The sequence below is a fragment of the Bos taurus genome, chromosome 11 (genome assembly GCF_002263795.3).
Source record: "Bos taurus isolate L1 Dominette 01449 registration number 42190680 breed Hereford chromosome 11, ARS-UCD2.0, whole genome shotgun sequence".
Taxonomy (NCBI): domain Eukaryota; kingdom Metazoa; phylum Chordata; class Mammalia; order Artiodactyla; family Bovidae; genus Bos; species Bos taurus.
Window position 1 is genome coordinate 13,112,799 of NC_037338.1, and position 12,774 is coordinate 13,125,572.

Here is a 12,774-nt window from a genome sequence, read left to right on the forward strand (position 1 = left end):
ACCACCCTCACTCTCAGGTTGCTTACTGTATGCAAAGGAGAGAACACCCCAGGCTCCCAGGCTCCTAAACCCCACCAGCTTCTGTGCCCAAACCTTTTGCTCTCCTGCTGTTAATAAACGAATCGTTTGTACTGCAAAGCCCGGCTGGGAGCTTGGGCGCTAGATCCTACCCCCCTCACCCACTCAATGACAAGTCTAAGGCTGTCCTCTCCCCAGTTAAAGGCCATCCCTCCTCCAGTTGGCTTCTGCCCTCTTCCTCCTGATTCTTCCGCTCTCCCTGAGTGACCCCACTCACTCTCATAATACAATGGCCATTTACTTCCTCTCCAACATCCAAAGTTCCTCTCTCTCAACAGAACCCAACTATTTGGGTACTACTTGCAGCCCTAGCTCCAGATCCTGACCTAACTAAGCCCATCACCTGGCAATAGCTCTTGGTTCAGCGATGGGCATATATGTCCCAAGTTGTTCTCCTGGAGGGATAACTTGTTCTTCGTGACTGGACAAGCCCAACTCCCTGTCCCACTTTGTGAGAATAAGGAAGTGTGTAGATCCAATTGTCAGCCAGCTCTAAGATGTAGCAGACACCAAGGATGGCAGACCAGAGAAAAATAAAATGGAGTCTGCCTGTGTCCGGGATGACTGGAGCTGTCCACTCTATGTGCCCAGAGCCCACCAGGTCTCTGGATCATACTGGGGCCTGATACTAACGGGGCTTCCTCCCCAGAGGACTTGTATTGGGAATGAAGATCACTTTAAGACTGTTTATTATTAAAGTCATTTTGAGATAGGATTTCACTTACAAATATGCTTGCTGACTTTGGTACCGTCTATGTGCCCACAGCATCCATGTGCCTCCACACAGGAGCCAGGTGATCTTAAATATAATCAGTCACACACACACACACACACACACACACACACACACACACACACACAAACACACACTCTTTGTAAAATCCCTCCAAGGCCTCCCGTGCTCTTGGAATAAAGCCCAACTCCCTTTCCCCTGCATACAAGGTAAGAGCACTCAGCCCCTCACTCTCTGAGCTCCAGTGACTTCCAGTTTCTGGAATATTTTGAGCTCCCTCCAAACTCAGAGCTCTCCTGCCTTCCCGTTCTTTTAAAGGGCCACCCCCACTCATCCTTCAGGCCTCATCGCTTCCATAAGAAGCCTCTGACCTGATCTAGGTTGGCTCTTCTGGCAAACCACTGCACAACAGCACTTTTCCTTCTTAGCTTTCACCCCAATTGTAAGCAATACCTATTTGTTTATTGCTGGTTTGATGTCTAGCTAGATGGTGAAGTCGGTCGCTGAGAGGAGACCAAGTTTGTCTCAGGAGCCAAGTGTTTCCAGTGCAAGCAAGGGCTGGCCTGGGGTTGATGTGGTGGACGTTGTACTTGGCGGTGTCCCTTCCACCCTAGGATATGGTTAGGCAGGCAGGTCTCAAAGAGGATACTACTGCCCTCTACGGGGAATTTTGGATATGATGACTAGGGATATTTTTTTACCATCACAATGATTCCTGGCTTTGCTGTTTTCCCCAGCACACCACACCCTGCCCCCCAGACCTGCTCTAATTGGGTCAGAGGCAGCATAGGCAATCTGTGGAACTTTTACAAACACTTGGCTTATTTCCAAGGAACAGGGTTTATTTCCAAGGAACAGGGTCTTCACACAGTTGCTCTGTACACCAGAAAAACAGCAGCTGGTGGCATGAGCCCTGGACACTTCCTGAGGCTTCTTTTCCCATTCCAGTTTCCAACTTCACTTCTCCCTGATTGGATGGTTGACTGATCCCTTGGAGACGTCATCCTGGAGCCAAATCCTCAAATCCTTGGGGCTTCTTCCCAAGGGGACTTGCATCAGGAATGTAGCTCTTGTGGACAGTGTGCTGAGATCTCCACTTGTCCCCCTCAAAGTCGTTCTCCCCTCCTTCCACAGAAATGTTCCAAGGACTCCGACCTGCACACATGGTCACCCACATAGATAAACTACATTTCCCAGAATTCCCTCACAGCTGGATGTGGCCAGCATTCCAAGTGATAACCTATACAATCAGTTCAGTTCAGTCACTCAGTTGTGTCCAACTCTTTGCGACCCCATGAATCGCAGCACACCAGGCCTCCCTGTCCATCACCAACTCCCGGAGTTCACTCAGACTCACGTCCATCGAGTCAGTGATGCCATCCACCCATCTCATCCTCTGTAGTCCCCTTCTCCTCCTGCCCCCAATCCCTCCCAGCATCAGAGTCTTTTCCAATGAGTCAGCTCTTCACATGAGGTGGCCAAAGTACTGGAGTTTCAGCTTCAGCATCATTCCTTCCAAAGAAATCCCAGGGCTGATCTCCTTCAGAATGGACTGGTTGGATCTCCTTGCAGTCCAAGGGACTCTCAAGAGTCTTCTCCAACACCAAAGTGATTGTCTCAGTTGTGTTGCACTCTTTGCAAGCCCATGGACTGGGTTACTCTTTGCAAACCCTGCCAGGTTCCTCTGTCCATGGAATTCTCTAGGCAAGAATACTGGAGTGGGTTGCTATTCCCTTCTCCAGGTATCTTCCTGACCCAGGGATCTTACTGGGTCTTCTGCATTGCAAGTCAATTTTTTTTTTTTTTTTTAAAGAGAAACGTTGTGTTTAATGGTAGAAGTTAGCACGCTCCAGCACTGAGCATGGCCTGGAGTCAAAGCAGCAGCGGCGGGTAGGTGACCTCCATGGAGCCTCATGTGGTGAAGAGGATGAGGAGGGTGGCCATAAACAGAAAAGCCCCTCAGACAGGACAAAGCCCAGAATGGTGCTGGAGAAGAGCTGCTGCTTCAGAGATGGGTTCCTTGCATAGCCAAGGACCAAGCTGCCAAACACTGTCCCAATGCCGGCCCCTGAACCAGCCATCCCAACTGTGGCAGCCCCAGCGCCAGTAAACTTGGCCACTGTGTCAGTGTGCCAGGAGACAACACTGGTCTGGAATTTCCGTCAAGCCACCCGGAGTGAGACACTGCTGTAGGAAGGCTGTTCAGATGGGCTCTTTGGCCTACTCAGGAAGGAGGCAGACACAGGCCTGATCAGACCCCTGGTACAAGAGCACATCAGAGCAGGAGGACTGAGTAGTGCTCCGGAGGTCTACATTTTTTTCAGTCTACTCCCACTGTCCTGCTGCCCCTGCTCAGACCACAGCACTCACCCAGCTAAGATGACTGACTCACGTCCCGGCTTTAGCTTTAAGCACAAGCAGATTCTTTACCCTGCATTGCAGGCAGATTCTTTACCGTCTGAGCCACCAGGGAAGCCTCAATGAACAGGAAGGCTAATGCTGTCCTGCCCAGGCTGCAGTGGAAACATATCCCAAATCATCATATGCAAAATACCCGCTGGGGGCAGTACTATCCTCTTTGAGAACCACTGGTTTAGCCTCATCACGGTATGGAAGGGACACTGGAGAGCCAAGCACAATGTCCACCACACCAACCATGTTGTCAAAGGGACCACAAGTTATAGCAGAGAAACAGGACAGAAGGATCCGGAGGCCTGGGCAGCCCAGTGGGTCAGAACTTTACCAGTCAGGGCTGCCTATGCAGCAAACATTACGAGAGTGACCATCATGCATGCCCCCCACCCTCAGTTAAGGTTGGCTAACCAACAGCCAAATCTGCATCCTACCTAAGGGCCCAGGTAAGGGCAGCTCCTCAGCACCCTAGACAACTCCAGCCCCACTGCAAAGGCGACAGGGCCGGCTTAGGAGTCACCATTGGGGAGCAAGTGGATAAAGGTCTTCTTGACCTACAGTGGCTTGAAGCACAATTTCGGTTCTCAGTCGGAGACTGAAGTCAGGCTACAGTAATTAATGAGAGCTCTGAGTCCTGGCCGCGAGACCACTGGCCACTGAAACGACCTTGGCCCATATGGCTTTGTGGAAAATGAATTTCCACAAAGAAACAAAGTAGGGAAACAGTGTTTACAAGGAGGGAAAAGAGGACATGTGGACAGACACACAGGCAGGCTGAGCGAGAGAGCCGCACCCTCATGGTAGTTTAAATTGCTTTTATGGGGCATTTCTTCTGGGTTTCCTGTGGCCAGTCATCTTGCTTTGCCTTGTTCTGATCTGTGCTTGGTTTATCTCAGGGTCCTCCCATGTATGTGTGCATCTCTTAGCCAAGATGGATTCTAGCCAAGAGGCCTATGGGTAGGTTGACATCACTTACTATGGGGTGGAGGCCCCTCCCTGTTTGACCTCCAAGGAGCTTTTCTGCACATGTGTAACTGGGAAGGTGTCCTTGATTTTAAGAATGAGGAATATGTGGTCTTTGATCTCTTATCTGGTCATGCTTTGCTTCTCCTCCCTCCTGCTGTTTTGGGGTATCTGTCCACAGCAGACAAAATCTAGCTGTTCAGCCTGGCGCCTGTCTGTCTCCTGCCTGAAGGGGACCTGTTTTGAAGCTGAGTTTGCATAGCAAGCCCAGTTTTTACTTAAAATTTCATGTTAACCACAATGACATTTCAGAGCTAACAAAGGTAAGAGGGGAGGGGACTAAAGCTCACCCCTGCCATCCCAGTGGTGTAGTCACAGATAGGTGCTGCCTGATCATCTCAAGTGAGGAGCCTGGCTGCCTGTTCCCTGAAGAGACACAGACCTAGGTCTCCAGGATTAAACACAGTGGAAGCCATCAGATCCTGCCACTGGTGTCTCCTGGGACACACCCAGCACAGAAACCTGTTGTCTTTAATCAACACAACATTTTATGACAAAATTGTACTTTAAACATTATGAGATCTGGATTTATAGCATCTGTTGAAAAATCAGAACACCTGGCCTGTGAGCCCTAATTATCTGCCCAACACTTATTACCTAGCACCTCTGGCTGGAAGTGTGCATCTCAGCTCGCCCTACACCACCACTCACCCAGATATGCATGTGCTCCTCCCTCTGGCCTTAGTTATACCACCTGCCACGCTCCCCTGGGGATGTGGGCTTATGACCCTCTTCTGTCCCCTATTTGGGGTCCTTCCTCCCTGCCAGTCAAGACGAGTTACTTCAAGGAGAGCCTCTTTTTGTTCTTGGAGTTGGTCCACTGGTCTCCTCTAGCTCAGTTCTCTTAATATCTGGGCCTTGTTTTTCCCCAAAGCCTCATATGGGTTATCCAGGAAGCAAATAAACCTTGCCCTCTGCTTCCAGTAACACCAACCTTGAGATGAACACTCTGCATGTGAGCTTCCAGGATTCCTCAGGGCACATTTGTCCAAGTCCAAAGACTCACAGGAGTATGAACAGTCCAATGCATCCTTCTGCCCCACCTCCACATTCATTGAAGAAATTGTGTCCCATGGATATCCCAATACAACCAGCTGGGATTAGAGGGGCACCCACACATGTCTGTCAGGGGTGTCAGGCAACAATTATTCTGGTTACGGCCATGACCACATGACCAACTGCCCGGGAAGAATAGCCCATTGCAGGAACAATTAGATGGCCCTGGGCGTCCATTGCAGTCCTTGCTTTTCTAGCCGTGTGTCCCAGGGCATGAGATCTGACCTTTTGGAGTCTATTTCCACTTCTGTAAAATCAAGAGAATGTTACTTCACAGAGCTCTTGGGATGGTTAAAGCAAACACCAGGGCTTCCAGCCCAGAGCCTGCCTGGCTCACAGGAGATGCACAACTGTTAACATTTCAGCCTAATGAACCCGTCTGGGGAGAGACCAGTATGCAGGAAGAAAACAGAGAGAGAGATTTGGGCCTGGAGAGAGAGATTGAGAAGGTTTGTGGGCCCAGGGAGTCACAGGAGCGATGCTCGTTCCAAGGAAGATCCAGTCCGATGGGGAGGGCCAGCTAGCCTGATGGCCACAGCCAGCCATTAGGTAAGTAGACAAATGCCTTGCCTCAGAAAGGACTGCCCTGGGGAGGGCTCCCAGAGGAGACAGGGCCAGAGTCCCCTGGGGCTGAAGGGGTGACCACTCACTGCTCAGCACAGTGTGCCCAGTCTGATTGGACAGTAAATGAACCAACAGAGCTGGTGATAGGACTGACCAGGCCAAAAAGATTGTGAAAGACTTTTTGGATGTGTGCAATGATTTCTTAGTATATGTACAATACATGCTAACCATGATAATAATTAGAATGTTGTTAGCCACTCAGTCGTGTCCAACTCTTTGTGACCCCATGGACTGTAGCCCACCAGGCTCCTCTGTCCATGGGGTTTCCCAGGCAAGAATAATGGAGTGGGTTTCCACTTCCTTCTCCAGGGGATCTTCCCAATCCAGGGATAGAACCTGGGTCTCCTGCATTTTAGACAGATTCTTTACTGTCTGAGCTAAATATATATAATCATATATTATAATAGTGAAATAGTTAATGTGTATTTATGTGCCGGGCATTATTCAAAGTGCTTTATATGGATTAACACATAAACTCTTCAGAACCATCCCTCCAAAACAGGTACTATTATTATCAACATTTCATAGGTGGAGAAACCGAGCACAGAGTAGTTAAGTAAGTTGCCCAAAGTCACACACACCGCTGGAAAGTGGCGGAGCTGGAATTCCACACCCAAGGTCCCAGGTAGTCTGGGTCTACAGCCAGAACTCTTGGCCTACCATCCTTCTTCTGCTCTTGTTCAGTGCTCTTATCCCACTGGAATGTGACTGAGGCTTCACTCCTGAGTGCCACCACCCCACCCTCAATGGATCGGCTAAGCTGGGGGCCTAAGGTTACAGTGCTCCCTTTTCAGAGCCCCCCAAGTGCCTGCCACCCCCACTGCAGGCTGCCCACCTCAGTGCCATGAGATGCATGACCCTAGCCTCAGCTTATCAGATCCTTAAGAGCCACCACAGGCCTAACAGAAGGCTTGAAATGGCCTAGCACAAGAGTTCTGCCCAGAGGGAGCACCCTGGACCAAGCGGTGACTGGTTCTGCAAGATGCAGAAGGGCAGAGACCCCTCTGAGATAAGAAAGCATCCTTCAGACCAGAGAATGAGATTGAGGATGTCAGAGTCCGAGGGAGAAAGAGAGCCAGTGGCAGCAGGGACAAAAAGTGTGAGGCAAGACAAGGTGTGAGGGGCTCCAGGGTGTGAGCCAAAGCCGGGTTCATTGCTGTCTCTCCACTCTTTTGTAAATCAGAGCCAAGGCCAGAGGGAAGTGGTAGGGCAGTTAAAGACAACAGGGTTCCAGAGCCAGAGTATGTGGGCCTGAATCCTGACTCCACTAATGACTAGTGTGACTTAACGTCTGTGTGCTATAGAGTGTGGGTGATAATGGTTACTACCATATATGGCTGCTAGAAGGATTAAGGAGGGCCTTAATACATATAAGGGCCTGGTACAAATTGAGCAACTTGAACATGATAGAGCTCATAGTAAGTGAGCTCTATTTAGAACAGAGCTTACACCTAGGAAGCACAGTATCAGTTAAGTACATCTCATAGGATTGTTGTGGCTTTTAAAGAGACAGCGTATGAAAATAGTACACTGTGCTTAATGAATGACCATTCTCTCTCACTGTGATGAATACACATGTTCAGAATCAGAATCCCCATCTCTGGGTCATTTGTCATACACTGCACTCCTTGCAGCCTGGCACTCCCCCCATTTTGACTCAGCCCAGCCTGGGTACCCCACGCACAGCCCTCCCTAGCTCTGGCTGGGATCCAGGGTGCCTCGTGTGTGGGCAGTGCATGGTATGCTTTTCAAAGCACTTTCTTATTCATGAGCACAGACGCTGAGAACAACAGAGGGCATGATGATGGGGGTGGTGTGGTGGGTGCTTTAGCCGCTGTGTAACCTTGGCCAGGCCCCTGCCATTCTCTGGGCCTATCTGCTCTGCTCATCTGTCAAAGGGGATAATATCCCTGCCCAATGGCCTCACAAAGCTACTGTGAACAGGAAGTGAATTTAGGCATGCATGGAGGCACCTGTTAAATTACAGGATATTCCAAACAGGTAGCCAAAGGCGGGGTGGAGGGGGAAGGGGTGTCCATGGTTTCCAAACCCAACAGGTCTGAGAAGGCCAGTTCCCAGCCAGTTGGTGAGGGGAGGCTTCCCAGAAGGCCATTCTGCTCTGAGTAGTGTGTCCCTGAGACCAGAGCCTTCTGTGTAATCATTTAGCAACCTGTCCCTGGCCGGGAGGAGGAGGCGGAGCTAGTCTGATGCTGCGGGGAGGCCGAATTTGGACATAAGTTAAGAGCTTGGCCAACACACAGGAGGTGGACTGTGGCCAGGGCTGGGGGAGGGAGGGCCTGAGCTCCCCATGACTGCCTGGCAGTGATTGTGATGGCTGGGAGTTGGGGCATCCAGACAGCCCCCTCTGAAGGCTGGGGGCACTCCCAGTCAGCACAGACAACATATTTCCTTTACCGCCAGGGAAGGGGGAGCCCTCTCAGAGGAGCTGGCTGCAGACAAAGGGGAGGACTACAGACTGACAGCAGACAGATGGGGGGGCGGGACTCATGTGGGGGGAGGATAAAGGATGAGCGATTGCTCCATAGACAGCCCTGGGGCAGAAGTAGGAAATTATGAAAGGAGAGGAACCATGCCAGAGGGACTTCCGGTGGGTAAAGCACTTCCAAGGTTAGAAAGTGCTTCCCCTTTCATTAACCATTCTTCATTCTTTCCTTTCTCTTACTAGGGTTCTGAGCTTGGTCTGGGTGGGGGCATTGTGAAATCTGGGGAAAGTGTGTGTGTGTATTGTGGGGAGGTGTTGGGAGGTGGGAGTGTGGTCAGAGAAGGTGAATGAAAATCTGGTTCAAGCTGAGTGGTCATCAGAGGAGACAAGGCCCCTGAGAATAGAGGCAGGAGCGCCCAAGTGGCCCTTCTTGCATTTCATTTGTACTAGACAGCTCCAGAGGGTGCCATCCACAGGGTGGGTTCAGCCCTGGGACAGGGATGAAGGGCTGGGTGGGGCAGATGAGCTGAGGGAGACGGATGCTCAAAGCCCAGGGTGCTTGTTTCCCTCTGGCAGCAGCATATCCTCCTTCCCCTCAGCCAGGGGGTTATTTACTGAGTGGACGGGGCTCCCAGGAGCTTGCAGCTGCAAGCCCAGGGCCCTCAGCTAGGCTGCACATCCCCTTAGCCAGGGGGTTATTTACAGAGTGGACGCGGCTCCCAGGAGCTTGCAGCTCCAAGCCCAGGGCCCTCAGCTAGGCTGCACATCCGGGCCTTACAGATGAACCACTGTCCTGGCCTGCACAGAGCTGAGGTTGTAGAAGAAGTGTGGAGGCACACCCCCCACCCCCACCCCACCACCCCATTCACGCCCTCATTCTCCCCCTGGAAACACCTTGATAAAGCGCATTTCCGAAGGCAACTGTAGGAAACTGGTCAGAACAGTTCAAAGCAAGGTGTCAGGAAAAGAGCACATCCAGAGTGTCACCACCCCCTACCCCTCACCCTGGAGCACATTGTTTTCCAGGCCAAGGGCCCATTCAGCAGCTCCTCCTCGAGAAACCTGAAATCTCACCCCCAGGAGTGTGTGTGTGCTTGTGTTTGTGTGTGTGTGTGCGCACGCAAGCACATTGCTGTGGACACATGCTTGCATTCTGTGAGTTTCTACTCCTTGGAACTTGCAAGTGTCACCTGCATTTCATGTGTGCATGTGTCTGGGAGCCTATGGGCACAGGGGTGTCTGGGAACAGGGAACCAAAAGCTCATGAAGCTAAAACGAGTCCATTGGATGGCCAGGGATTTCCGGAGGCCTGGGATGTAGCTAGATCTTGAAGGAGAAAGGGAGTGACAGGTATAGAGGCTGAGAGCAAACCTACAGGGTGGGTGGGGCAGCGGGCCCACACAAGTCCTCTGGTCCTTGTCCTCCAGTAAGGCTCCAAACACACAGGCCCATAGACCCCAGCTCTGGCTTCGCCCACAGGAAGTCCCAGAGAAGCAGCCTGAGCCCAGCCCTCACCTCCTGGAGGAGTCCGTTCATCACCATGAAAGACCTTCCTGTGGAAGGTCTCAGTCTGATGGGGGAGCAGGCTCCTCCACCTGATGACGGGGATGCCACCCCCAAAATGCTGAATTTCCGCATCCTGTGCCCGAAAGCAAGAGTAGGACCCCTGGACCGATGGGCGGTGCCTCTGTCCCCAGTGTGCGCCTGCCTGCAGGCCCAGCCTGTGATAGAGAGTAAAGGGCGAGGGCAGCCGCCAGGCCCCGGCCAAGGCAAGAGAGTTGGATTATAAATAGCCCTGGGACCAGTCTTCCGGGGAGAGGCGGGGAGCCCTGCAACACAACGCTTTGCAGCACACAATGCAAAAAGGTCTCTTTTAAGAGATCCAGCGAGTGGGAGGATAGATGCTGGTCTTGCCCCCTAGGCCCTTCCTAGCCCCAGCCGGGGCTCAGCTTCTGGGCCACTGACCACCTCTGCCTCTTGCTTCCATTTCTCCGAGTCGCCTCTCTCCGAGTGAGTGTGTTTTTGGAACACTCAAAGTCAATCTGGCCGAGGAGTCTTATCTCTCACATTCCGGTGTTCGAGGTGGAGAGCCGCGGCGTCCCCTCTCCAACTCCCACCCCCTCTTCCCGGGAAGGATCGCGGGCCCCTCCTACCTGCAAACACTGCGGAGCAGTAGGCATCGCTGATGTCGGTGTCAGGGGTGTGGACATTCTCCGCGTAGAGGATGAAGACCCTCAGCATGACTGATGGGAGTCAGGATCCCGAGCACCCAGGGCGCGGAGAGGGCTGGGGAAGGTTGGGGATTGCCGAGGCGCAGCTCGTGGGTCCCCTCACAGCAGAGGGCTGGTGGAGGGAGACTGGCTCGGATCACTGACTCCCAGCTCAAAGCAACGGCTCTTGAAGGAGAAAAAACAGGCCAGTCTCGGGCTGCTCCAGTGGCCTCCACTCGGTCCGCGCCCCGGGCTACGCTCAGCCCGCTTGTCAGCGGGCGCTGCGAGAACAGGGGCTTCTGCTCATCTTCCACCCGCGCCGCCCTGCGCGAGCTTGGCTAAGCTGTAATTCAATGCTCCGGCCGCAGACTCTCCCAATGACACGGCATTTTGCACCTGGCGGTGGAACAGCGGACTGGGCGGCGGCCGCGACGGCTGAGGACTGCACCAGGGTTGCGGGCGCCCAGCGCAGTCCAGATCTCGCTCCAGGACGGGAGAAAGACTTGGTCCCTCCCCTGACCTTCCACCTCGGGCAGTGCGCGACGCCAATCCGGTGGCCTCCCACCGCGGGGATTCCAGCACTCTCCCTCGCCGCCAGCCAGACCGCCCCGGGGACGCTCTGGGGAGCAGGCGCAGGGCCGGCGCTTTCCAGAGTTGAGGAATTTCATTGAGAGGCAGTGCTGGCTGCCTTAAAAACTTTCTACCCTTCTTCTCTGGTTGTAAAAACAACACATACTACTTTAAACAAAAAGCATAAAAGAAAGAAATCGCTGAGTCTGAAAAAAAAATACAATATTAACATTTGGTTATTTACCAACTGAGACTTTTTCCTGTGAATTGCATGTATATATGAAAGCTAGTGAAGGTGATGGAATTCCAGTTGAGCTATCTCAAATCCTGAAAGATGATGCTGTGAAAGTGCTGCACTCAATATGCCAGCAAATTTGGAAAACTCAGCAGTGGCCACAGGACTGGAAAAGGTCAGTTTTCATTCCAATCCCAAAGAAAAGCAATGCCAAAGAATGCTCAAACTACCGCACAATTGCACTCATCTCACATGCTACTAAAATAATGCTCAAAATTCTCCAAGCCAGGCTCCAGCAATATGTGAACCGTGAACTTCCAGATGTTCAAGCTGGTTTTAGGAAAGGCAGAGGAACCAGAGACCAAATTGCCAACATCCGCTGGATAATCGAAAAAGCAAGAGAGTTCCAGAAAAACATCTATTTCTGCTTTATTTATTGACTATGCCAAAGCCTTTGACTGTGTGGATCACAATAAACTGTGGAAAATTCTGAAAGAGATGGGAATACCAGACCACCTGACCTGCCTCTTGAGAAATCTGTATGCAGGTCAGGAAGCAACAGTTAGAACTGGACATGGAACAACAGACTGGTTCCAAATAGGAAAAGGAGTACGTCAAGGCCGTATATTGTCACCCTGCTTATTTAACTTATATGCAGAGTACATCATGAGAAATGCTGGGCTGGAAGAAGCACAAGCTGGAATCAAGATTGCTGGGAAAAATATCAATAACCTTAGATATGCAGATGACACCACCCTTATGGCACAAAGTGAAGAGGAACTAAAAAGCCTCTTGATGAAGGTGAAAGAGGAGAGTGAAAAAGTTGGCTTAAAACTCAACATTCAGAAAACGAAGATCATGGCATCCGGTCCCATCACTTCATGGGAAATAGATGGGGAAACTGTGGAAACAGTGTCAGACTTTATGTTTGGGGGGCTCCAAAATCACTGCAGATGGTGACTGCAGCCATGAAATTAAAAGATGCTTACTCCTTGGAAGGAAAGTTATGACCAACCTAGATAGCATATTGAAAAGCAGAGACATTACTTTGCCAACAAAGGTCCATCTAGTCAAGGCTATGGTTTTTCCTGTGGTCATGTATGGATGTGAGAGTTGGACTGTGAAGAAGGCTGAGTGCTGAAGAATTGATGCTTTGAACTGTGGTGTTGGAGAAGACTCTTGAGAGTCCCTTGGACTGCAAGGAGATCCAACCAGTCCATTCTGAAGGAGATCAGCCCTGGAATTTCTTTGGAAGGAATGATGCTGAAGCTGAAACTCCAGTACTTTGGCCACCTCATGTGAAGAGCTGACTCATTGGAAAAGACTCTGATGCTGGGAGGCATTGGGGGCAGGAGGAGATGGGGACGACAGAGGATGAGATGGGTGGATG

At 51.4% G+C, this 12,774-nt stretch overlaps 1 protein-coding gene and 1 pseudogene across 2 annotated transcripts in view; both read right to left on the bottom strand.

The window, feature by feature from the left end:
- DYSF (dysferlin) overlaps positions 1 to 11,071 on the bottom strand; it is a 224,302-nt gene extending 213,231 nt beyond the window's left edge. For both annotated transcript variants that reach the window (NM_001434948.1, NM_001102490.3), the window contains 1 exon segment: positions 10,523 to 11,071. In NM_001434948.1, the coding sequence (NP_001421877.1) occupies positions 10,523 to 10,610 (88 nt within the window). In that variant the 5' untranslated portion in view covers positions 10,611 to 11,071.
- Positions 1,193 to 3,126, bottom strand: LOC101903215 (ATP synthase F(0) complex subunit C1, mitochondrial-like; annotated as a pseudogene).
- Positions 11,072 to 12,774: the final 1,703 nt, after the last annotated feature.